The sequence below is a fragment of the Lontra canadensis genome, unplaced genomic scaffold (genome assembly GCF_010015895.1).
Source record: "Lontra canadensis isolate GAN:19392208 unplaced genomic scaffold, GSC_riverotter_1.0 scaffold6, whole genome shotgun sequence".
In the NCBI taxonomy this organism is placed as follows: domain Eukaryota; kingdom Metazoa; phylum Chordata; class Mammalia; order Carnivora; family Mustelidae; genus Lontra; species Lontra canadensis.
The window spans coordinates 11,530,079-11,556,956 of NW_022631000.1; the positions used below are offsets into that span (position 1 = coordinate 11,530,079).

Below are 26,878 nucleotides of genomic sequence, written 5' to 3' on the forward strand. Positions count from 1 at the left end.
TAAACTGAATTAAGAATTTGTTTTTCTCTTCATCTCTGTTATTTTTTTATTTTTATTTTTACCAATACCTGGATTTTTCTGGTTTCCCAGACTCTTCTTGCATTTTCTGTTTCTGTGAATCTTTTTATTTTTGTTTTTCTTAAGTGCCCTTTCTCTGCTTGGAAAAACTCACCTTGCCTAAGATCCAGCTTAAATTCCACTATTCTCTGACAAATTTACTGAAATAAAATTAGGATTACTAGTTTAGGCTTAGCTAAAAGAAAGTTTCCCTTTTTAGATGGAGCTTTTCTTACTGTACACATGTCTCTCGTGGGTTCTTCCAAGTTAGTATGCATTGGCACCGTTGACTGGGTGGCTCCCATAAATGTGATATAGGTGGCTCCCATAAATGTGATATATCCCTTTTGTCTGAAATGTCTAGGTAACTGTTATTCTGACGTAATTATCTATCAGTAGTGCTCTTTCACTTCTCTTTCACTTTAAAAAATGTATGTTTTGGCTCGGATAAGAAATTCTATGATTGCTCTACCCATAATATCCATTGCCTTAGAAACATTATTTTCTTTTCTAGATTCTTAGCTCTTGGAAATCTCAAGGTATACTATTTTCTACCTGATAGTACCTAGTACTTAATACTCAGTAAATGAAACTCAGTAAATATTTGAATTCTTACTATGTGCCATACCTATTGTATTTTGGTCAATATTAGCTCACTTCCTTTTTCAACCTAGACTTGTCCTGTAGTATCTAATCCTTTGACCCAATATTTTTCACTTACCACCAGCCTTGTAAAATCTTAACTCTAAATCAGTACAGGTGTACAGATGTTTTATGCTTACCTCTCAGCTACTAATGGTCCTTGGGGAGAAAAAAAAGTCATAGAACCATGCTGGTATATGGTGCTACTATAGAATTAGTCATTAGCTTTAACTGGACCTAAAACAATTCTAAGAGTTTCCTTTGGTGTTTAATCAGTGCATACTCCCATGCTTTGAATTAAAAAAAAAAAATTAGTAAAACCTTGTTAATTAGGTGAGAATAGTCCCATTTTATAGGTGATGAAACAGGCTGTCGAGTACCCAGGGTCACACTGATAAAAATTTAGACATCTGTGTGTTCTTGAATCTAAGTTAGTCTGCCTCCAAAGTTCTTGCTTTTTTGTTCTACCCTCTCATTGTTCGCCATTTAAGTCTCAGTTCTCACATCTGAGAAGTACCATACTCTACTGAACGATAGCCTCCACGTACTTGTTTAGAGATGTCTTTTTAAAATAAAACAGTAAATTTGAGATTTCTGGATTATTAATGCATGTTGTATAAATGTATAAATTTTTACTTGGGTCCTATATAGAAGGCTGTCCTTTATGAGAATTGAAAATAGATCAGTGTCTTTTAAATATCTGTTCTTTACAAAACAGGTGTTTACTTCATCTGAGAATACGTATGCAATAATAGGTCTTCTGTTTTTATGTATCACTTATAAGGTTAAAGTGAACTAAAGGATCAGAAACAAATTCATTAGTATGGTTAAAACAATTCTTCGGTTGAAAAATTGCTTAATACTGATTATGAATTTTACTGCTGGAATAACAGTAAAGCTTAAATTAATATAATTACTGTAGTATTTGGGGAAATACATGTTATTAGGATTAAAACTCATAATTTCATTAGTGTTTAAAAATTGCCACAATTTCACAGTTTGCAATAGGATTGAAAGAGCAAATTCTTAGTAATTGTTGTGAAAATCCATTCTCCCAGGAGCATTTCACCTCTGTTTGGAGTAGCGCTGATTTAAGAACTACAGCCCCTCAAGCCATTTTTATTTTGGAAATCAATGAACTTTTGAATAGCCTTTCTAGATATTCTTTCTCTGAAACGTTTAGAATTTATTTATAATGTGCTCAGCATGATGGAGTTGGATTGATTACTTTTTGAAGCCAGAACACTTCTTGTCTCTCTTCTGCCACTAGCTGTATGTTAAGGGCAAATCACATCAAATGTCTCTATAAAATTATATTAGATCAGATGTTCTCTAAGTTCTCTTACAGGTCTAAGATTTTGTGCTTCTGTTCTGAAAATATGAAGAAACTGTGCTTTTAAGCATAATAACTAAAGAGAACCTTTATGTTGGTTAAATCAAGATATTTCCTTTATTTGAAATTGAAAGGTAGTGATTGAGAGTAGATGGTGGAAAAAATACTTTAGAGCATTTTGTAAAGGCTGAAATTACTACTTCCAGATAAGATGATATGATACAATAGGATAAAATTTATAGTTAGTGTTAATATATGGAAATATTTTAGTAGAAGTTTGCTATCTCTTGCATCCATTATTCCCTGCTTGGTTACATGTAAATCATTATTTAATTATTTTTGGCTGATTTTTTTGTTGTGTTTTATAGAAAACTCAGACCTGTAGTCAGAAGTTAACTTTTATTAAACTTCCATTCTAGAAAGGTACCCCATGTAACAAATGTTATATAGCTGTACTATTCAATACTGTAGTTATTAGCCAGATGTAGTAATTGAGCTATTCTAGGAATTGTTAAACACTGTGCCAAAGCATAATTAGAAGTTTTAGTTTTAGTTTATTCTCTGCTGTGTCATTTCTGATTACTGCCCTTTACTCATTTTGGATTCAACCTTCCAGTCTTATTTTCTGTATTTTGGTGTAATACTGGATCTGTTATTAACCTGCATCTGCCTTCCTAGCCATGAAAATCTTAGATTCCACCTCTTGCAAAGCTTTTCCTGATTCTACTATGTTAGATGGCACTGTCTCTTACTATTTGTATGACCCTCATTAAGTTTTTTTTTTTTTTCTTCTTGATATGTCATATGGGGAAAAAATTACCTATCTACCTCACAGTGTGCTTTTTGGAGGGAGAGGGATAGCGTATGGGGATCAAATGAAATGGTAAAATGAAAATCCAACAAATTGGTATGTAAAAACTGACAATTTTCAGGAATGTACAACTGTAAGGTAGTGAGACATTTTATTAATGTGAAAACTGAGTTTCGGAGAAATTGATTTCCCCACTGTCTCACATTATTCACCTTACTTTGCTTAGAACTTTAATTCTGATAATCTTTAGCTACATTGGTTTGTATAATCCTTTGATCTTAATTCTTTTTCTTCCCTTCTTGAGCTGAAAGTATATGGTCTATCACTGAACTTATTTCTTTGTACCATCAACCCGTTTCTCATCTTTTGTCTCTGCTAGCCTGGTAAAACTCTCAACCTAGGTTAAATCTTACATACTGTTTGCCTCTTCCAGGCCTCCACTCAGGCAGCTGAATGCTGTTGGATGTCACCATAATTCAAGAGTAGTAACTGCAGGTGATTCTTGGTACTACCCTGAAAACTACATTTTCCTAGTCAGTGTTTTTTTTTTCCCTACTCTTAAAAAAATTATCGAGGACTACAGCAAGCCTTTGTTAGTGTGGATCTTATCTGCCAGTATTTACTTGATTAAAAATTAAAACAGTGATTTTAAAATGTTTTAATTCCTTCAAAAATAATCATATTTTGATAAATATTTTTATGAATAATAATTTTTATTAAAAATAGTGATAAGAGTAGTGTACTTCTTTATTTTGCAAATGTTTTTAACATCTATCTTAGTAACAACTGGATTTTCATACCTGCTTCTGTAGTTAACCTGCTGAATATCCTATGTTCTGGAATATCTATGGTATACTCTTGACAGAAAGAAATGAAAAAAGATAGTTACCTGGAACGACTTGTGACCTGAGTTTTGATTTTATTAACTGTCTGTAAAGGTCTTGGGGACTGTCAAAAGTCACACTTTGAATACTACATTCTATTGACTCTTTACGCACAGCTGTTTTATACCTTCTTTTTAAGCCTCTAGACATCCTCTCTTATTCTCACATGAAATCCCTGCTTTCTGTTTTAAAGAGCAAATGGAAGTAGTCAGAAAAGAACTTTCACTACCATACCTACCCATCTGTAAAGGTAGATTGCCAGCTACAACTAAGGTACAGTCAGTGGCTTAATATCCCTGAGTCCTGTCCCACACTCTTTTCTAAAAGATAACCACTTTTAACAACCGTGCCTTCTCTTGTCTCATAAATTTTCCTTTCAGTCATTTCAGTCAGCGTGAAAATACACTATAATATTTCTCATTCAGAAAAGACTTTTCATAATGCATCATCTCTCTTGAGCTACTGTCCTATCTCTGTCTTTATAATAAAAATCATCTCAAGTTATCTATATACAAAATGTTCTCCATTTCCTCTCCTAGTCTCATTTTTATATAAAACAGCCTTATCGGATGTAAGTGACATATAATAGGCTGCACCTACTTAATGGTTTACAATTTGATAAGTTTTAACAAAGACATTGCCTGTTAAAATGTCACTACAGTGAAGATAGTGAATATTGTCATTCTCAAAAGTTTCCTTGTGTTTGTAAGTCATCTGTCCCATCCCTGCCTATCCTCCTTCCCCTAAGCAAACACCTGTTTTTGTCACTGTAAAGTAGTTAGCATTTTCTAGTTTTATATAAATGGATTATACTTTGTGTACTCTTACTTTCTTCTTTCAGCATTATTACTTTGAAATTTAACCATATTGTTGCATCTATCAGTTTATTTCCTTTTATTGTGGTTAGTATTTGGTTATATAAGTACTCCTTTTTAAAATTTTTAATTCACTTTACCTTTTAAGAGTAGTTTTAGTTCATAGCAAAATTGAATGGACAGAGTTCCCATAGGCACTCTAGTCACCCTTCCCTCAGCAACCCCCATCAGCATCTTCTACCAGAGTGATACATTTGTTAAAATTGATGAACTGATTTGACACTTAATCATCATCACCCAAAGGCCATAGTTTACATTAGGGTAATGTATGTACAATATCCTCTTGGTATTGTACATTCCACGGGTTTTGACAAATTCATGACATGGATTCACCATTATAGTATTATGCAGAGTCGTTTTACTTCTCTAAAAATTCTTGATATTTTACAGCTATTCATTTCCCCCCTCCCTTCCACTCCTGGCAACCACTGATCTTTTTACGGTCTCCATAGTTTAGCCTTTTCCAACATACCACATAATTGGAATCATTCAGTATATGGCCTTTACAGATTGGCTTTTTTTAACTTTATACATTTAAAGTTCCTCCATGGCTTTTGTGGCTTCATACCTCATTTCTTTTTAGTGCTGAAAAATGTTCCATTGTCCAAATATACCACAGTTTATTCATTCATCTACTGAAGGACGCCTTGGTTGCTTCCAAGTTTTGTCAATTCTGAATAAAGCTGCCATAAACATCCAGGTGTAGGTTTCTATGTAGACATAAGTTTTCTACTTGTTTGGGTAGAGACAAAGAAATACAGTTGTTGGTTTAAGTATATCTGATTTTCTAAGAAACTGCCAGACTGTCTTCCATAGGGCTATACTATTTTTCATTTCTACCAGTAATGAATGGTAGTTCCTGTTGCTCCATAACTTTGTGAGCATTTGGTATTGGCGGTGTTTAAATTTTAGCCATTCTAATAGGTGTGTGGTGATATCTAGTTGTTGTTTTCATTTGCAGTTATTTAATAATATGATGTTGAGCATCTTTTCATATGCTTCTTTGCCATCTGTATCTCTTTGGTAAATGTCTATTAAGGTCATTGGATCATTTTTCAATTTTTTTTTCTTACTGTTGAGTTATAAAAGTTCTCTAATTTGAATATTAGCCCTTTATTACAATTTTTCTTTTGCAAAAATACCCATTCTCTGTGTCTTGTCTTCTCATTCTCTTCTCATTCTCTTCTCACAAGTCTGTGGCTTGTCTTCTCATTCTCTTGGTAGTGTTGTTTGCAGAACAGAAATTTTTATTTTGATGATGCCCAGCTTGTCCATTATTTCTTGGATCATGTCTTTGGTGTTGTGTCTAAAAAATGATCACCATCCCCAATATCATCTAGGTTTCTTCCTGTGTTTGTATTCTAGGAATTTTATAGTTTTGCATGTTACATTTACGTTTGTGATCCATTTTGACTTAATGAAGGATATAAGGTTGGTCTAGATTCCTGTTTTTGCATGTGGATGTCCATTTGTTCCAGCAGCATTTGTTGAGAATATTCCCTTTGCTCTATTATATTGCCTTTTCTCCTTTGTCTGAATATATTGACTGTAGTCCTCTATTTCTGGGCTCTCTATTCTATTCTTTTGACCTATTTGTCTATTCTTTCACTAGTGCCACACTTTCTTGGTTATTATAGCTTTAAACTATGTCTTGAAGTCATGTGGTGATAGTCCTCTGGCTTTGTTCTTTTTTAATATTGTGTTTGCTATTCTGGGTCTTCCCTTTTTCCAGGAATCAGTGTGTTGATATCCATAAAGTAGCTTGCTGGGATTTGCCTGAGACTATGTTGAATGCATAGATTAAGTGGGAAGAACTGACATCTTGACAGTATTGAGTCTTCCTATCCATGAATATGGAATATGTTTACATTTATTTAGTTCTTCTTTGATAACTTTGATCAGTTTTGTAGTTTTCCTCACACAGATCTTGCATATATTTTGTTAAGATTTATATCCAAATATTTCATTTTGGGGGTATTAATGTAAATGATACTGTGTTTTTAATGTGAAATTCCACTTTTCCTTGCTAGCATATAGGAAGGTGATTTTATCCTACAGCTTTGTTTATAACCGCTTATTAGTTTGAAGAGGTTTTCTTGGTCATTTCTTTCTGATTTTCTATGTAGACAGTCATGTCATCTGTTAACAAAGTTTTATTTCTTCTCTCCCAATCACTTTATGTTTTATTTCCCTTTCTTATATTAGCTAGAATGTAAGAAATTATACTAGAATTTATATACTAGAAATTATGTTAGAATTGCTAGGATAATGCTGAAAATGTACAACAGAGGGGGGCATCCTTGCCTTGTTCCTGATCTGATTGGGAAAGCAGCTAGTTTCTTGGCATTAGTATAATGTTAACTGTAGGTTTTTAAAAAATAAGTCTTCTTTCTCAAATTGAAGATAATCCCCTCTGTTTCTATTTGGTTTTTCCCCTTTGTTGGTGAATAGTATTTTATTGTATGGCTGTACTACAATTTGTTTCTTCAGTCACTTGCTGATGGACATTTGGGTTGGTTCCAGTTTTTGGCTATTCAGAATAAATCTGCTTTGGGGGCGCCTGGGTGCTCAGTTGGTTAAGCATCTGCCTTCAGCTCAGGTCGTTATCCTGGGGATCTGGGATCCAGCCCTGCCTGAGTCAGTCTCCCTGCCGAGAAGGAAGTCTGCATCTCCCTCTCTCTCTGCCCTTCCTTCCCATTCATGCTCTCTCCCTTACTCATTCTCTGTCTTAAGTAAATAAATAAAATCTTAAAGAAAGTTAGTTAGTTGCTGTGAACATTTGTGTACAGGTCTTTGTATAGACACATGTTTTCCTTTCTAGTGAGTGAAAACAAGAATGAAATGGGTAGATGATATGGTGCTTCTATATTTAACTTATAAGAAACTGCTGGTGTCTTCCAGTGTGATTGTACAATTTTGCAGTTCAACCAGCAATGAAGAAGAGTTCCAGTATCTTCACATTCTAACATTTCATATCATTAGTCTTTTTGATTTTTGACCTCTCTAATGGATAAGTGTAGTGGTATCTTATTGTGATATTAATTTGCATTTTCTAATGATGTTAAGCACCTATTCATGTGCTATTGGGTGATGTGTCTGTTCAGATATTTTACTCATTTTTAAATTGGCTTGTTTGTTTTTTTATGAAGTTTTATGAGCTTTTTATGTATTTTATTCTTTATAGATATAAATTCTTTCAAGTTCTTTATCGGATATGAATTATCCTATATGTTCTGCAAAGTTTTTTCCCCATTAAATGGCTTGTCCTAAGACTGTGTTTTGAAGAGTAGAAAATTTTTGATGAAATCCACTCGTACTTTTGGTAACATACCTAAGAAGTATTTGCCAGCCTAAAGTCACAAAAATTTGTATTTGTATGTCCATGTGAATTTTAAGAAAAAAAGCTTGTCAATTTTTATAAAAATCTGCTTGGATTCAGATTGGGATTGTGTTTAATCAGTAGCTCAATATAGAAAAAAATTAGTATTTTAAGAGTATTGAGTCTTTTAACCTATGAGAAAAGTTTATCTTTCCATTTATTTCGGTCTTTAATTTCCCTTAGCAAATTTTTTTTTTTAAGATTTTATTTATTTGACAGATGACAGTGAGAGAGAGACTGTAAGTAGGGGGAGTGGGAGAAGGAGAGGCAGTGAACTGTTGTCACTTTATACTTGGATTTTAGCACTTTAATGTGATCTCTAATATGAATGTCAAGTCATTTTGTTTGTTTTTGTTTTTAAATAACCCATAGAAGTTAGAGTACATGAATCATTACATTTTATTTTTCTGTCACAATTGTTTTTGAATATTTCCAAATGATTTGTGTTCTCTGTATGCTCTAAATAAATAAATTCAAATATACATGAAAAATCCAGACAGCTTTATTTTCATAGATCTAGTGTTTTCGTGGGAGCTACAGGTAGGAGGGAAACACTTAGTTTTCTTTCTGTCTGAAAGGACAATTAATCAGTTAATGGTACAAATAATGTGTTTTTCTTTGGTCTCTAGAGTATACAGTAGCCAGGAATACATTCTGACAATGTCAGATAGGGTCTTGCCAGATATGAAAGGTTCAAGTCTTTGCTGTTCCTTAGCCTCTTTATATTTTAGACTTATATCATACTTAATGACAAAGTTACTTCAAATAACTTAGGTCTTTAGAAATAAACATTTATGTTTCCTCAGGATACACTTCTGCTCTCCTGTCAAACTCCATATGGAAGAGGGGAAGAAAAGGGGTAGGGGTAGTCTCAGTGTTTGGGAGACCTGGAGAAATGAGGCGTTTGAATAGTGACTTTGGATAAGAACCAGGGTGGAGAAACTCTTTCTCCAAGTTTTAAGATTCCATGGGGGAAAATCTTACTTAGAAGTGGTTTTTAACTTTTGGGTTTTGTCTAGGATTGGAAAGGTATACACTTATTTGCAGGGAACAGATACTTAATTTTGGCTGACTAAAATGCAAAAAAGGAGATACATTATTAGAAGCTCATGGAACCTAAGGGAGAGCCAGATTATCAAAACTTCTTCAGGGATTTAAGGATTGAAACAATAGAAAACTATGCCCAAGTCTACTTTTGCAAAAATTACCCAGAATAATTTTGTAGAAAAATTGGAAAGTAAAAATTACTCATTATCTCCTAGATATTAAAACAAAAGATGAAAAAGAAAAACTTGATAGTTGTTAATATTTAGGAGTAAAATTAAAAACGCACTAAAAATAGCCATTTGTAGTTTCTTAAATCTACTCATGCTCTTTATTAAGGGATCAATTTTTCTGGTCAAATCTATTAAACTCTCTTCTAGGTGGCTTTTCTACCTTTTATGCTGAGAGTGGATTTCCCTATTTAAATACTGTAGAATATATTTAAATGTTATAAATACGTTTTTGAGTCAGTGGATTCATTTTTTTCTTTTTCCTGTCTCCAAATAGTCCTCTTCATTAATGGTGGCTCACTAGGCCATAGTTCTTACCAGTTGAAAGGAGATATGATTTAGCATAATCCCTCCCAGGTTATTCTGATACTTAATGTCTTAGTGATCAGTTTGCTATAACAAAGCACTATGGACTGGGTGGCTTAAACAACAGATACTTATTTTTCACAGTTTTGGAAACTGAGAAGTCCCAAGATCAAGGTGTGGGCAGATTCCATTCCTGGTGAGGACCCTCTTCTTGACTTGAAAACAGACACTTTCTTGTTTTGTCCTCACATGGTAGAAAGAGAGAGAGCTTGTCTTTCTTCCTTTTCTTGTATGACCCATAATGTCACCATAGGGGCTCTACCCTCAAAACCTCATATATCTGATTACCACACAAGGGCCCCATCTATAGACATTATCACTTTAGAGATTAGGGCTGCAATAAAAAAATTTGGGGAAGTGCAAATACTCAGTCCATAACACCTTATCCTATCTCTTTTCCATTTCCACCTGAGGAGAATTTAATTCTGCTTATTCTTGTTTTTAATTTGCTTTTATTGTGAACATTACTTATAAATCATTTTGACATCAAAGAGAAACACAAAGTAAAAACTGAAAGTTCTTTCCTAAATCCTCAGTATCCCACTCTCTAGGAATAACTAGTGTTATTTGTCAGAATATACAAAGTTATTGTCGGTATATGTGCATGCACGTGTGCCTGTTTTTTACATTTTTATCTTCAGTCGTGTGTGTGTGTTTAGTGTGAAGCAGGGATCCATTTCCAAGTATTAGCTCTTGTCCTTTCAGCATCTTGACTAATTCATTATTTCCCCGCTCATAGAAAAATATTGTTGAATATCAGTACAATATATATAATAGTACTGATAAATTTATAGGTCAGTTTGTGTACTTTAAATTGTTTTCAGATACTAATAGTAAGCTTTTTATTATTTTTACTTTAGCATTTCCCCTCCCTCCTACTGGACCATTGATGTTTTAGAAATATTTCTTAGCTATTGTCCCTAGTCTTGTTTCAAGAATTTTTATCAGAGATTTCATTGCAATTGCATTGAATTTGTGTGGAATGGGGAGATATGATGTCTAAATAGCATTAATTTTTCCTACAGGAATATGACATATCTTACATTTATTCAAGTCAATTGCTCAGGTTTATTAGTTCTTCACAACTTTATTCATGGGCATTTGAAATATTAATGTTTTACAGATATTGTTTTTTCTGTAATAAATTTGTAAAGATTATCACCTATCCTGTTGATTATATATTTTGAATATATTTTGCATGTTTTATATGCACCCATATTTTATATGCACCCTTTACTTGGCTGCCTTAGATTTTTCAGTTAACAGGTTTTTCAAATAATAATTCTGTCTGTTCCTTTCTAATGCTTTACCATTAGTACAGGTCTGATTCACAGACCTGTACTCCTGGGGCATATATGTTACATTGTATGTTAATTAAAAATTATATTACAGGGCACCTGGGTGGCTCAGTGGGTTAAAGCCTCTGCCTTCGGCTCAGGTCATGATCCCAGGGTCCTGGGATCGAGCCCCATGTTGGGCTCTCTGCTCTGTGGGGAGCCTGCTTTCTCCTCTCTCTCTGCCTGCCTCTCTGCCTACTTCTGATCTCTGTCAAATAAATAAATAAAATCTTTTTAAAAAATTATATTACATATTTGTATTTATATATAAATTTATTTTATGTGTTTTATATAGAAATAATTTTTATATTTATATATTTATAATTTATATTTATATAAATTTTATGTATAAAATTACTTATATATAAATGATTATATATTATACATTATATGTTAATAAAAATTTATAAAAATCCTTTTTTCTCAGAGTTTTTAAAAAATTCAGATAATGAATGCTAAATTTTATAAAATACCTTTTCAACCTCAAATGAGGAAGTCAATGTGAGCTTTCAGTGTGATAGTTTAAAACTCTCTTTATATTCTTGGAATTTCCTACTTCGTCATTATGTCTTTTTCTTTAAACAAAAAGCTGGGTATTATCTCATAACATTATATGAAAAATTTAATATTCATAAATTGTCCTTTTATATGTATATTCTGGTTTAGTACTAGACTTACGATAGCTTGCTAAAATACATTGCAATACTTATAAAATTTATATATCTTGGATTAATTTTAAAAGCTTAGTAATTATCTACACTTGAAAGCATGATAGAACACAGTCGTAAATTTTGAGGACTTGGTACTTTTTTGGGGCAATGGATAAAAAACCCTTTTCTTCCTTAACTGTTAAGTATACTCACTGTGAATTGTCTCTCCTTTTTCGTAATACATCTTCAGTCATCTCCTAAACGATACAATTCACTCTCTTGTTTGTTTACTTATTTTTTAAAATTCATTTACAATTTGGATGGCATAGTTTGCTTATTTCTTTATTTATATTTTATTTATCATTTATGTTATTTTCCTCCCAAAAAGGGTTAGTGGAAATAATTTGTGAAGTTTTGTTGTTGTTTAGAACTCTTTAAACATGTTTAAACACATTTTTCTTGGTTATTTTTTTAAGTGATACTCTCTACATTTTTGTATTTATTTAAAAATATTAATAAGACCTTAAATTTCAAAGATACTATTTGTACAGTGTATTGTTTTTATAGTTTCCATGTTTGAGTGTTTATACTTCTGAATTTGAATATCTATTTTGTCAGGACACATGAGTCATAAATTCTCCAAGGGCTTATATGTATATTCTAATATACTTGTCGATCAGTAGCATCTTGCTTAACTTTAGTATTCATAAATATTGGTCTTATTTATCCTAAAATAATTTCGATTTGGACCACAGAAGTCAGTATTACAAGGGAGAAATTTGATGTCATTTCATTTTAACTTTTGCTTAAGGAATTATTTTTCTTCATCCATGAAATAGAAAAAAATTGATTTCACATTTACATAATTTTTTAAATTAATGTTTTCTAGTAGTTGATCTATCTTAAATGAAGTTTTTTAATAGAGTATCTTGATAGAGGAATCCTCCAGAAGATACTTTGGTAATATATTTGGTTTGACAGATCCTGCATGTATTAGTGATCTATTACAAATTATAAATTACTCTAAAATTCAGTGGCTTTAAAACGACATGCATTTATTATCTCTCTTTGTATCAGAAATTCATGCATGACTCAGCTGGGTTCTATGCCTCAGAGTCTTTCACAAGACTGCAGTCAGGTGTCAGGGCTGGGATCTCATCTGGAGGCTTGACTGGGGAATGATCTCCTTCCAAGCTTGTTCTTGGCCCAATCTAATCTAGTGCTTTTCCCACTGGGACACATATTGACAGGTATTTGATTTATTTGAGAGTCACTCTTTGGGTCTAACATTCAGCCCCAGGAACATCTACCTCTTTTGAGCTCTTCCTGTTATTTAGTCATAAATGTATGTGTGTATGTGAATGTGCATGGACATGCAGGTGAGCATCTATAGAAGGGTAAGTGGGAGGGACAGAGAGAAACAAGCAGGGAGGGAGAATGATCATATGTTAGTATAACTTTTTTCTATTTTAAGAACTATTTTTTCCCCCATAGGTGCCTTAGCTGGGCCAATTATTGTGGAGCCACATGTTACAGCAGTATGGGGAAAGAATGTTTCATTGAAGTGTTTAATTGAAGTAAATGAAACTATAACACAAATTTCATGGGAGAAGATCCATGGCAAAAGTTCACAGACTGTTGCAGTTCATCATCCTCAGTATGGATTCTCTGTTCAAGGAGAATATCAGGGAAGAGTCTTATTTAAAAACTATTCACTTAATGATGCGACAATTACTCTACATAACATAGGATTTTCTGATTCTGGAAAATACATATGCAAAGCTGTTACATTCCCGCTTGGAAATGCTCAATCCTCTACAACTGTAACTGTATTAGGTAGGTATGCTTGAATTGTATATTTTGGTGGTACTGGCAAGGATTATAATAAAAGTTTTTTCAAGATTTTAAAATAATTAACTATATACGTATATAAACCTAGATTTGAAATAATTCAGATATGATTTTTCAAGTTTTTTCTTAAAAATCTGTGATTCTCTGCTCTGTCAATTTAAACAAAATTTTGTATCTACCTACCTATCTGTGTAATGCTGTGTGGTTCTTAGTTATTTTACTTTTTTCATGAAAGATTGGTTTTTATATATAATACTAAAATGCTGAGTGTTTTTGACATTTTCAGTATTCTTTCTCAAAATTTCAAACTTTAAATTTCCATTTTTAAATAAGCTTGTCCATTTATTTAAATGACTGTTGTCTTAGAGCCATTGCTATATTTCCATGTTTCTGAAATCAGATCTTACTTCTGCCACTGTGGATTTCATAGCTGTTTGATCCTTGGGCCGTTGCTTCTAATGAGCAGTCTTCTGCTTTTTCCTTTCTGATAACTTAGAATTTATGGAGGAATTTAAAATGAGCTTATTATTGTTAAGATAGCCACTTGCAGTGAAAGGTATACCAATTTGGAAATACTGGCTTATATTTTTAGAATACCAGAGTAAAGATTAAGGAGTAATAGCAACCTTAGCATTTTCCAATCAAAGTAGGATTCCTTTAACAGGCAGTCTTTGTCTGTTGGGGACTTGGTTGGATCTGCTGATAGCTCCCCTCCTCAACCCTCCTTCTTCACTTTCCTTCTGGGTATTACACCCTCGTAAAAAGCACTTTGTGCTCCTCACTAGGTCTTAGTGTCTGCTTCCAGAGCAGCAAACAAGTGTACTGCCCCTAATATTTAAAGGCATCATTTCAGGGTCTCTGACATGCAGGAAACCCATTTTGTCCAGCTCTTGTCAGATATTTTTTCATGTTGAGAGATACTATTTAAAAATAGAAATAAAATTAAATATTTGAGAATTTCATATGTTTATGACACTGCCTGAACACCTGTGGGAAAATATAACTCACGTTTATGAAACAGATACTTTTGAGAAACTTTGACTAGAAGGCAGGGAGCATTGGGTGTTATACACAAACAATGAATCCTGGAACACTGAATCAAAAACTAATGATGTACTGTATGGTGACTAATGTTAACATTACAAAAAAAAAAAAAAAAAAAAAGAAAAGAATAGGTCCAGAAACAAACAAAACAAAAAAGAAGGCAAAATACCTGAAAAATCAAGTGCAGGCCATCAGGGTAAAAAAAGGTCATAAAAAAAGTTCAATGGCTAGAAAACAGTAGTTTTGTGTGTGGAAGAGGGAACCCATTGGAGTTAGGGGTTTTTTTGCTTTAAATTCTAGTAATTGCCCCTAAATTAATATAATACTCAGTGATTTTAAAACTGAGGACTATTTATTGTACAAGACTAGTCATGATGTTTACCACACCTATGTATCTAGCTTCATCTATTTCATCTCTTTCTCCACTTTACAACACAAAAAATCATGATGAACTATTTGCAGTTCTGATAATACCTGTTTTTGTTTTACATGTATTTTTCTTTCTTCTTGGATTGCTTTCTTTTTCTCCCTGTCTTCCTAGTTCTTATATTTAACTGCTATTTATCAAACCACATCCCTTTAGAGAGCCATTGTTGAAATATATACCCACTTGCAGTTTGATTTTTTTTTTCTTCTTTCTTTTTTTTGGCTCTTTTGCCATTTTTTATTGAGCTTATCTATTGCAGCAGTTACCATACTGTTTGTTGTGTGTTTTCTACATTATAAACACATGGTGGACTGCAACTCTGTACTTTAAAATTTAACTTTATCTCTCTAAGGCCTATAAGAATTCCTGGTATACAGCAGCCATACACCATGAGTGTTATTTAAGTAGGGTATAGGAACGGATTGGTAAAACTTAGTAGTCTACAAAAGTTGTATAGAAAAACAGTTGAACCAGTCGTTGAATTCTGGATACGTTTGGGGTAAGCAGAAGTAAGTAAGTATAGGGAGAATAAATGAGCCAGTGCAGGGAGGCAGAAAACAACATACATTAAGGCAGAGTTATTTTTAGCATCAGCTAAAATTTTGGGGCCGAAATTCTTTGCTCTAGTGAGCTGTCCTGTCCATTGTACACTGTTTGGCAATGTCTGTGGAGACATTCTAAGTTCTCATCACTGAAAGACTGCTGCTAGCATCTGGTGGGTCTTTCAGTGATGATAACTTAGAATATCTCCAGATATTGCCAAGGGTCCTCTGGAAGAAGAGAGGAGAGATCACTCATTGTTGAGCGATTAGTGAAATCACTCATTAGTGCAATCACTGAATAATTTTTTGATTGTTCAGAGGATTTATGTAAACTGCAAGAACTAAAGGCTAGAAAGTTTGAGTAGGACTGCATTAAAGTAACCTGAATGTTATAATGGAGAATTTGAGCTTTGTATTACTAGAAATGCCAAATTGGTATAAGATATTGTACTTCTTGCCTCCCTTCTTCTACCCTCAGACTCCTGCTATGTAAAGTGTGGTTGCTGAACCGGCAGCATTGGCATCACTTGGGAGTTTGTTAGAAATACAGAATTTTGGGTCCCTCCCAAACTTATTGAATGATAAGTCTGCATTTTAGCAGGATTTCTAAGTGATTCGTATACAGAATGAAGTTTGAGAAACACTGGTTTGATCACCTTCTCACCTTGCTTAGAGGGATATTTAAGTCATAATAGACTAGATTTAGGGAGTAATGTGATAAAAGTTATGATTTCTGAAGATCAGTCATGTGTTTTTGATGGATTGAAATGAAGAGGTACGAAGGAGGAGTCAAGATGGCAGAGGAGTAGCAGGCTGAGATGATATCAGGTAGCAAGAGATCAGCTAGATAGTTTATCAAACCGAACACCTGCAAATCCAAAAGGAGATCAAAGAGAAGAGTAGCAATTCTAGAAACAGAAAATCGACCACTTTCTGAAAGGTAGGACCTGCGGAGGAGTGAATCCAAAGCGACAGAAAGATAGACTGCAGGGGGTGGGGCCGGCTCCCAGCAAGCAGGGGAGCAACGGAGCACAAAATCAGAACTTTTAAAAGTCTGCTCCACTGAGGGACATGGCTCCAGAGGCTAAGCCGGGTTGAAGCCCACTCGGGGACGGTGTGGTCTCAGGTCCCATAGGGTCACAGAAGAAACAGGGGTGTCTGAGTGTTACAGAGCTCACAGGTATTAGAGCAAGGAAGCTGGCTATAGAGATGGAGCTGAGGAGTGAGCTCTCAACTTGGGGTTACCTTAAACTGTGATCCGTGACACAGTAAGGCCACGGCTCTTTGAGCAGGGACTCCAGAAGATCCAGGGAGACCCCCCCCCCCAGAAGAGCGGCAGGGATCTGCTGGGTTTGGAGACTCCAGGCGGAGCTGTGTGCCAGAGACAGAGACGCTTGGTCACAGGCTGGGTGAGCTCGGAGTGTGGCCAGAGGCCAGGGAGATGGGAGTGATTGAATGCTTTTCTCCGAGGGTGCACTGAGGAGTGGGGCTCCAAGCTCTCCACTACTCTGGACTGGAGATTGGGAGGCCACCATTTTCATTCCCATTCTACAGAGCTCTACAGAAGGCGTTCAGGGAACAAAAGCTCCCAAAAGTGAACCAGAGCAGATTACTTAGCCTAGCCCCTGGTAAGGGCGGTGCAATTCTGCCTCCTGCAAAGACACTTGAGAAGCACTACAACAGGCCCCTCCCCCAGATGATCAGCAAGAAATCTAGCTAAGACCAAGTTCACTTATCAAGGAGAACAGCAGATTTCCAGAGGAGAAAGCAAGGCATGGAATCCATGGCTTTGTCCTCATGATTATTTAGTCTTGCAAAGTTAATTAATTTTTTTAATTTTATTTTTTTCCGTATGCTAATTTTTTTAACTTTCACCCTTTCCTCTATTAACGTTTTTAAACTAGTTTATCTTAACAATCCTTTCATAAAAAAGATCTTTTTGAACCTTCATTATTATACTCATATTTTATCCTTCATTGTATCTTAACTTTATTTTTTGTATACACATAGGGTTTTTTCTTCTAAAAAAAAATTGAGATACAACTTCTAATAGATCAAAATATACCCTAAAGCTAGCACAGGGCTTTGTTCTAGTCTCCAGCCTGAGCAGATTCGCTCCACTTTCTTTTTCTTTATTCTCCCAACTAACTTATCTAATCAACTCCTTTTTTAGAATTTTTTTTTAAAAGTTTTCATCTTTATACTCCTATTCCATCCCTTCATCGTGTTTACCCTTATTTTCTGTGTGTGTGTATATATATGTTTTTCATTCTTTAAAATCTCGGGACATAGTTTCTTCTAAGAGACCAAAATAATCCCAAAATTAAGTGGATGACTCTGTTCTATTCACCATTCTAATATATATTTTTTATTTTATTTATTTATTTTTTTTCTGAACTGCTTTTTACCCCCTTTCCTGCCCCCAGGATTTAGGGTCTCTCCTGATCTGGTTAAAGCACATTTTCCTGGGATCTTTGCCATGCTTTTAGTATTTTATTCTCTCCTTCATATTTTTTTTCCTTCATATATTCTTATATGGATAAAATGACAAGAACAAGAGGCAGTACCGAAGGCCAGGGCCTAATCAATACAGACATTGATAATATGTCAGATCTAGAGTTCAGAATGATGATTCTCAAGGTGCTAGCCATGCTCAAAAAAAGGCATGGAAGATATTAGAGAAACCTGTCTGGAGAAATAAAAGCCCTTTCTGGAGAAATAAAAGAATTAAAATCTAACCAAGCTGAAATCAAAAAAGCTATTAATGAGATGCAGTCAAAAATGGAGGCTTTTACTGCTAGGATAAATGAGACAGAAGAGAGAATTAGTGATATAGAAGACCAAATGACAGAGAATAAAGAAGCTGAGCAAAAGAGAGACAAACAACTACTGGACCACGAGGGGAGAATTGGAGAGATAGGTGATACCATAAGATGAAACAACATTAGAATAATTGGGATTCCAGAAGAAGAAGAAAGAGAGAGGGGAGCAGAAGGTATATTGGAGAGAATTATTGTAGAGAATTTCCCTAATATGGCAAAGGGAACAAGCATCAAAATCTAGGAGGTGCAGAGAATCCCCCCTCAAAATCAATAAGAATAGGTCCATGCCCCATTATCTAATAATAAAATTTACAAGTCTTATTGACAAAAAATTCTGAAAGCTGTTCAGGACAAGAAGCCTGTAACATACAATGGTAAAAATATTAGATTGGCAGTAGACTTATCCACAGAGACCTGGCAGGCCAGAAAGAACTGACATGATATATTCAGAGCACTAAATGAGAAGAACATGCAGCCAAGAATACTATATCCACCTAGGCTATCATTGAAAATAGGAGGAGAGATAAAAAGCCTCCAGGACAAACAAAAACTAAAAGAATTTGTAAACACCAAACCAGCCCTACAGGAAATATTGAAAGGGGTCCTCTAAGCAAAGAGAGAGCCTAAAAGTAGTAGACCAGAAAGGAATAGAGACAATATACAGTAATAGTCACCTTACAGGCAATACAATGGCACTAAATTCATATCTCTCAATAGTTACCCTGAATGTAAATGGACTAAATGCCCCAATCAAAAGACACAGGGAATCAGAATGGATTTAAAAAAACAAAACCCATCAATATGCTGTCTACAAGAAACTCATTTTAGACCCAAAGAGACCTCCAGATTTAAAGCGAGGGAGTGGAAAACAGTTTACCATCCTAATGGACATCTAAAGAAACCTGGGGTGGCAATGCTTATATCAGATCAATTAGATTTTAAGCAAAAGACTATACCAAGAAATGAGGAAGGACACTATATCATACTGAAAGGGTTTGTCCAACAAGAAGGTCTAACAATTTTAAATACCTATGCCCCTAATATGGGAGCAGCCAATTATATAAACCAATTAATAACAAAAATCAAAGAAACAAATCAACAATAATACAATAATAGTAGGGGACTTTAACACTCCCTTCACTGAAACGGACAGATCATCCAAGCAAAAGATCAACAAGGAAATAAAGGCCTTAAATGACACACGGGACCAAATGGACATCACAGATATATTCAGAACATTTGCTACCAAAGCAACAGAATACACATTCTTCTCTAGTGCACATGGAACATTCTCCAGAATAGATCACATCCTCGGTCCTAAATCAGGTCTCAACCAGTATCAAAAGATTAGGATCATTCCCTGCATATTTTCAGACCACAATGCTCTGAAGCTAGAACTCAATCACAAAAGGAAATTTGGAAAGAGCCCAAATACATGGAGACTAAACAGCATCCTTCTAAAGAATGAATGGGTCAACCAGGAAATTAAAGAAGAATTGAAAAAATTCATGGAAACAAATGATAATGAAAACACAACGGTTCAAAATCTGTGGGACACAGCAAAGGAAGTCCTGAGAGGAAAATATATAGCAATACAAGCCTTTCTCAAGAAACAAGAAAGGTCTCAAATACTCAACCTAAGCCTACACCTAAAGTTGCTGGAGAAAGAACAGCAAAGAAAACCTAAACCCAGCAGGAGAAGAGAAATAAAGATCAGAGCAGAAATCAATGAAATAGAAACCAAAAGAACAATAGAACAAATCGACGAAACTAGGAGCAGAGTCTTTGAAAGAATTAATAAGATTGATAAACCCCTGGCCAGACTTATTAAATTAGAAAAGAGAAAAGACCCAAATAAATAAAAAGAGGAGAGATCACAACCAACACTAAAGAAATAACAAACATTTATAAGAACATATTATGAGCAACTATATGCCAGCAAATTTGACAATGTGGAAGAAATGGAGGCATTGCTAGAGACCTATGAACTACCACAACTGAACCAGGAAGAAATAGAAAACCTGAACAGACCCATAACCAATAAGGAGATTGAAACAGTCATTAAAAATCTCCCAACAAACGAGACCAGGGCCAGACGGCTTCCGAGGAGTAGTCTACCAAACATTGAAAGAATTAATTCCTATTTTCCTGAAACGGTTCCAAAAAATAGAAATGGAAGGAAAACTTCCAAACTCATTTTATGAGGCCAGCATTACCTTGATCCCAAAACCAGACAAAGATCCCATCAAAAAAGAGAATTACAGACCAATATCCTTGATGAACTCAGATGTGAAAATCCTCACCAAAATACTAGCCAATAGGATCCAACAGTACATTAAAAGGATTATTCACCATGACCCAGTGGGATTTATCCCAGGGCTGCAAGGTTAGTTCAACATCTGCAAATCAATGAATGTGATACAATACATTAATGAAAGAACAAGAGCCATATGATACTCTCAATTGATGCCGAAAAAGCATTGACAAAGTACAGCATCCTTTCCTGATCAAAACTCTTCAAAGTGTAGGGATAGAGGGTACATACCTCAATATCATCAAAGTCATCTATGGAAAACCAATATCAAAATCCTATCCATTTTTTTCAAAGAAATGGAACAAATAATCCTAAAATTTATATGGAACCAGAGAAGACCTTGAATAGCCAGAGGAATGTTGAAAAAGAAAGCCAAAGTTGGTGGCATCACAATTCCAGACTTCAAGCTCTATTACAAAGCTGTCATCAAGACAGTATGGTACTGGCCCAAAAACAGACACATAGATCAATGCAACAGAATAGAGAGCCCAGAAATAGACCCTCAAATCTATGGTCAACTAATCTTAGACAAAGCAGGACAGAATGTCCAATGGAAAAAAGATAGCCTCTTCAACAAATGGTGTTGGGAAAATTGGATAGCCACATGCAGGAAAATGAAATTGGACCATTTCTTTACACCACACACGAAGATATACTCAAAATGGATGAAGAACCTCAATGTGAGAAAGGAATCCCTCAAAATCCTTGAGGAGAACACAGGTAGCAACCTCTTCGACCTCAGCCGCAGCAGCTTCTTCCTAGGAACATTGCCAAAGGCAAGGGTAGCAAGGGCAAAAATGAACTATTAGGACTTCCTCAAGATCAAAGGCTTCTGCACAGCAAAGGAAACAGTTAACAAAACCAAAAGACAACTGTCACAATGGGAGAAGATATTTGCAAATGACATATCAGATAAAGGATTAGTATCCGGGGCACCTGAGTGGTTCAGTGGGTTAAGCCTCTGCCTTGAGCTCAGGTCATGATCTCAAGGTCCTGAGATTGAGCCCCACATCGGGGGCTCTGCTCAGCAGGAAGCCTGCTTCCCCCTCTCTCTCTGTCTGCCTCTCTGCCTACTTGTGATCTCTCTCTCCCTCTGTCACATAATTAATAAAATTTTTTTAAAAAAAGGGTTAGTATCCAAACTCTATGAAGAAATTATCAAACTCAACACCCAAAGAACAAGTAAGCCAATCATGAAATGGGCAGAGGACATGAACAGACATTTCTGCAAAGAAGACATCCAGATGGCCAACAGACACATGAAAAAGTGCTCCACATCACTCGGCATCAGGGAAATACAAATCAAATCCACAATGAGATACCACCTCACACCAGTCAGAATGGCTAAAATTAACAAGTCAGGAAATGACACTTGCTGGCGAGGATGTGGAGAAAGGGGTACCCTCCTACACTGTTGGTGGGAATACAAGCTGATGCAACTACTCTGGAAAACAACATAGAGGTTCTTCAAAAAGTTGAAAATAGAGCTACCCTACAACCCAGTATTTGCACTACTGGGTATTTACCCTAAAGATACAAACGTAGTGATCCGAAGGGGCACGTGCGCCCAGATGTTTATAGCAGAGATGTCCACAATAGCCAAACTATGGAAAGAACCTAGATGTCCATCAACAGATGAATGGATAAGGAAGATGTGATGTATAGATATAGATATATAGATATATATACAATGGAATACTATGCAGCCATCAAAAGAAATGAAATCTTGCCATTTTTGACGACTTGGATAGAACCTAGAGGGTGTTATGCTTATCGAAATAAGTCGCTCAGAGAAAGACAATTATCATATGATCCCCATGATATGAGGAAGTTGAGAGGCAATGTGGGGGGCTTGAGGGGTACAAAAAGAACAAATGAAACAAGATGGGATTGGGAGGGAGACAAACCATAAGAGACTCTTAATCTCACAAAACAAATGAGAGTTGCCAAGGGGAGGGGATTTGGGAGAGGGTGGTGGGGTTATGGACATTGGGGAAGGTTATGTGCTGTGGTGAGTGCTGTGAAGTGTGTAAACCTGGCCATTCACAGACCTGTACCCCTGGGTCTAATAATACATTATATTTAATAAATAAAAAATTTTAAAATAATAAATGAAGAAGTCCTAAAATCTTAATCCTTCAGTCATGTGGCCATAAAAGCTTGAAATTAATTTTCTGATTTCTGCCACTTGAGGGAAGAAGGGAGCTATTACAAAGGAATATCTGTCAAGCCTTTGTAACTGATTGGATATAAGAAACAAGGGAGGTTTGAGCATAAAAAGGTTTCCAACCTTGGTGATTGTGTAAGTTATATTACTATAAATTCCAGTGGGCATGTCTGAATGAAATCCAGGTGTTGGGATTGGATGGCTAAGATAATGAGATCAGCATTGGCTTCATTGAGTTTGAAGATACATACGCAAACAGTACCAGACAGGTGGTTAGAAACTGTGGAATCAAGCCTTGTATCAAAAATGAAGGAAATTGGGGATTATGTAGATAGTAGTTTTGTATCAGATAAACATTTCTAAGGGAGATGCAAATAGTGACAGCCCAGAACCCAGTATTTATTGGGGCAGAGGTTAGAAGAAATAAAAATGAAGAACTCTAAGCTTTGAGGAAAACTGGCAAAGTAATACTACTTATATCAGGAGAAGATAAAATTTTTAAGATTATTTTAGCAACTTTTTCTTTTTTCCACAGTGAGAATTAAGGTTTATACAACATAATTTGAACAACCTTTTTTTTGTTTGTTTGTTTTCCTAAGAATGGTGCACAGCTAGTATTCTTAAAGTATAGCCTAGAAGGCAATTCATTACGTAGAACAGGTACCTTAAGGCATCATTAGTACTTAATTCTTTTTGAACAGAATGCGAATAACTGTGTCAAAGTTTGAAATTCTACCTAATTGGTCAAAGAGAATGGCAAATAAAAATATTAAGCCCATCGATTACATGGTATCATTAGAGTTTCAGTGGAGTGGTAGTAATAGAAAGCAAATTAAGGGAATGTGATAAAAAAAAAGCTTTGGGAAAATTTAACAACAAATGCCCCACAGTAGAACAGTTGTTTTGCAATTGCTTATTTCTCTTGATGGGATATTTTATAGCTATTAAAATTATGGTTAAGGGAAGTGTTGCTGTGGGAGGAAAGAACCAAAAAATTGTACGTATGCCATGATTATTACATCCATATAGAAACTAGAAAAAGAGAAGTGGAAAAAGATGATAATAATTGCATTAGGGTATTGTAGTTGTGCATAATTTTTCCCTGTTTTCCCAATTTTTAGAAATACTGCTTTTGCAATAAAAATACAGACTTCCACTATATGTTGGGTAACTGAACATAATTAAAAAAAAAAATAGACTTCCATTGCTGTAGATGATGGAATAGCAGGGACTGGATTTGCCCTCTCTCTAAGAACAAGAAACCAGGCAAATAAGAAACAGTTTTAAGAAACAGTTTTTGTCACTGGACAATAGGCCGTGTAGGATTATGATCCCTGAAAGAAGGAAAATAAACAAGGTGAGTCCATATAATGTTCTGGCTTCCACCTTAGGCAGTTTTCAGGGTACAACTCAGTGACAAGGATTTGAAGCAGAGAACGATGGTATCAGAGAGTAAAAGAGACATTCTGGAATTCAGGGAGGACAGGTGATTAGAATTTGTGGAGCAGAATACTGGAAAGCATAGAGCATCAGAGAGAGTGTGTGTGTTTTAGAGATCTACAGAGGGCCCCTTTAAAGTCTTTGGGTTAGTATTGATCTGTGTCCATGGGAGAGGAATCTTTTGAGGTTGGGGAAAGAACCACCGGAAAGCATTAGATCTAACTAACAATCCTGATGTTCACACAGAACTGGGAAAACCATGTTACCTTGTTACCTCCATTCAGAGTACAGAGGGCTTTGATAGCATCTTTTATTTTGTTTTTTTGTTTTTTTTAAGATTTTATTTATTTGACGAGAGAGAGAGAGAGAGATCACAATTAGGCAGAGAGAGGGGGAAGCAAGCTACCCGCCCAGCAGAGAGCCCGATGCAGTACTCTATCCCAGGACCATGAGATCATGACCCGAGCTGAAGGCAGAGGCTTAACTCACTGAGCCACCCAGGCGCCCGTTTTGATAGCATCTTAAGAGGAAGCAACAGCAAAACAACTAGACAGTGAAGGTTACAGAGAAGTTAACCAAAATATTGAGGTATATGAGAAAAGTAACTTTAGAAATCTAGTAAAGTCTACAACCAGGAGATTGATTCCCTTCAGAAGAAACAGAAATGTGACTTTTTTTTTTTTAAGATTTATTTAGAGAACACATGTAGACAGAGCACCAGGCAGAGGGGAAGGAGAAGCAGGCTCTCTGCTGAGCAGGGAGCCCAACATGCTGGGCTGGATACCAGGACCCTAGGATCATGACCTGAGCCAAAGGCAGCCACTTACCTGACTGAGCCACCCAGGCGCCCGCAGAAATATAACTTAAAATTGACTTAAAATTTTTAAGTTCCTCAAAGATAAAAAAAGTTAGTGATGGTATAAGTTGTTCAAAACAACTCTTCCTCAAAGATAAAAAAAGTTAGTGATGGTATAAGTTGTTCAAAACAACTCTCCCATGGGTGTGAAATAAAATACCACTGAAAGCTTCAAGGAAGTAGAAACAAGTGAGAAATATTAGTAAATCAAGTCTAGGAGAAGGTAAAAATAGAAATAAGCTTAGCACTGAAAGTTGCATTCAACCTGAGGACTTCTGATAATTTAGAAGAAACACCTGAGATGCTTAGGTGGGATTTTGAAAGTCTTAAGAAGCAAGAGACAGATTTCTAAGTGTAGTTCTGCTAAGATGGGGGATGTCTAATAACCCTTCTCTTATTATGCTATCCAGAGGCTTACATTTTTAGAATAGTAGGAAATTAGAAGTATACCAGCCTTCTTACAGACTTACAGGTTTATAATGACCTGAGTGGTTTGATCTTAAAATCTGGAGGTCCTAGACTGGTTAGTGATTTCAGGAGTTTAGCAGAAGAAAACTCAGATCTTTTCTAGAGGAAAATTATCTTTATTCTATACCTCACAGTATTACTACCTTAATTATTCAAACGCAGGCTTATAGTCTTCTTGAATACAAGTAAAGAAGAACCCACAAGTAGCAGGCAGCACAAATAAGACAACAGAAACAGACATGCAAAGATATAGGATGTTGGAATTATCAGACACAGCCTATTAAATATTAAACAGCATCGTTTAACATTTGAAGAGTTAAGTCAATCTATAAAATTTCTGCAGAGAACAAGAAACTATAAAAAAATGGCATAGTAATTGGCCTTGAAGTAGAGAAGTAATTTTTAGTGTATAAAAGCAGTTAACCATAAAAGGGAAATTAAAAACTGGTAAATTTTAGTACAATTGAATTAAAAACTTCTCCGTCAAAACACACTATAGGGCAAAAAGATAAGCCCTAAACTGCTAGAGGATATTTTTACCATATGTAATTAAAAAAGGCTCTCCTTCCAAATCAGTAAGAAAAAACAATTGGCTTTAATAGGCATTTTGCAGAAGAAATTCCAAATAGCCTATAAACATGGAAGGACCTTTAACATCATTTATAATATGAGAAATTAAAAAAATACAGTCTCAACAGTACACCATTATATGCATATAAGATGGACAGACATTGAGAAGTCAGACAATACCAACTGTGGTGAGTGTCTGGATCAATAGGTACTCTAAGATTGGTAGTAAATTCTTACTTTGGAAAGCTTTTTGGCATTATCTGGTAAAGTTGAAAATAAAAATAGTAGTAGCAATTCCACTACAAGAGACAGAGTAGAGAAATACCTGTACAAATATACTGAGATATACCAATGAGAATGTTTCTTATAAAGTTATTTATACTAAACAGGAAATAGCACCAAAATCCAATGGTAAATAAACTGTACAGCAGTTAATAATCTATAGAACTGCATAGAAATTTAAATGATTTAAAAATTAAAAGTGAAAAAACCTTGAATTCTAAAATAATAAAGTCTGATTATTCTCAAATAAATTAATCTCAGGGCACAAAGTTGAATCAAAGAAAAACTATATAAAAATATATATAGTTTAGTACCATTCATGTAAAGTTCAGAAACAGGTAAAATATAATTGTTGTTTTACAAACTTTACATTTGTTGCTCGTAGACCTGTCATGAAAAGTAAGCAAAAATTTATTTCCAAAGTCACTATAATGATTTCATACTTGGGCTGGTAGGTGTTAAGATCAAGGAGAGACATGCTGAGCTA

At 35.0% G+C, this 26,878-nt stretch overlaps 1 protein-coding gene across 13 annotated transcripts in view; it reads left to right on the forward strand.

Annotated features, from left to right (window-relative positions):
* The window catches only part of NECTIN3 (nectin cell adhesion molecule 3), a 126,148-nt gene that overhangs the window by 28,015 nt on the left and 71,255 nt on the right, over positions 1 to 26,878 (forward strand). For all 13 annotated transcript variants that reach the window (XM_032852140.1, XM_032852139.1, XM_032852144.1 and 10 more), the window contains exon 2: positions 13,103 to 13,444. In XM_032852140.1, coding sequence (XP_032708031.1) covers positions 13,103 to 13,444 — 342 coding nt within the window. The remainder of the gene's footprint in view (positions 1 to 13,102; positions 13,445 to 26,878) is intronic.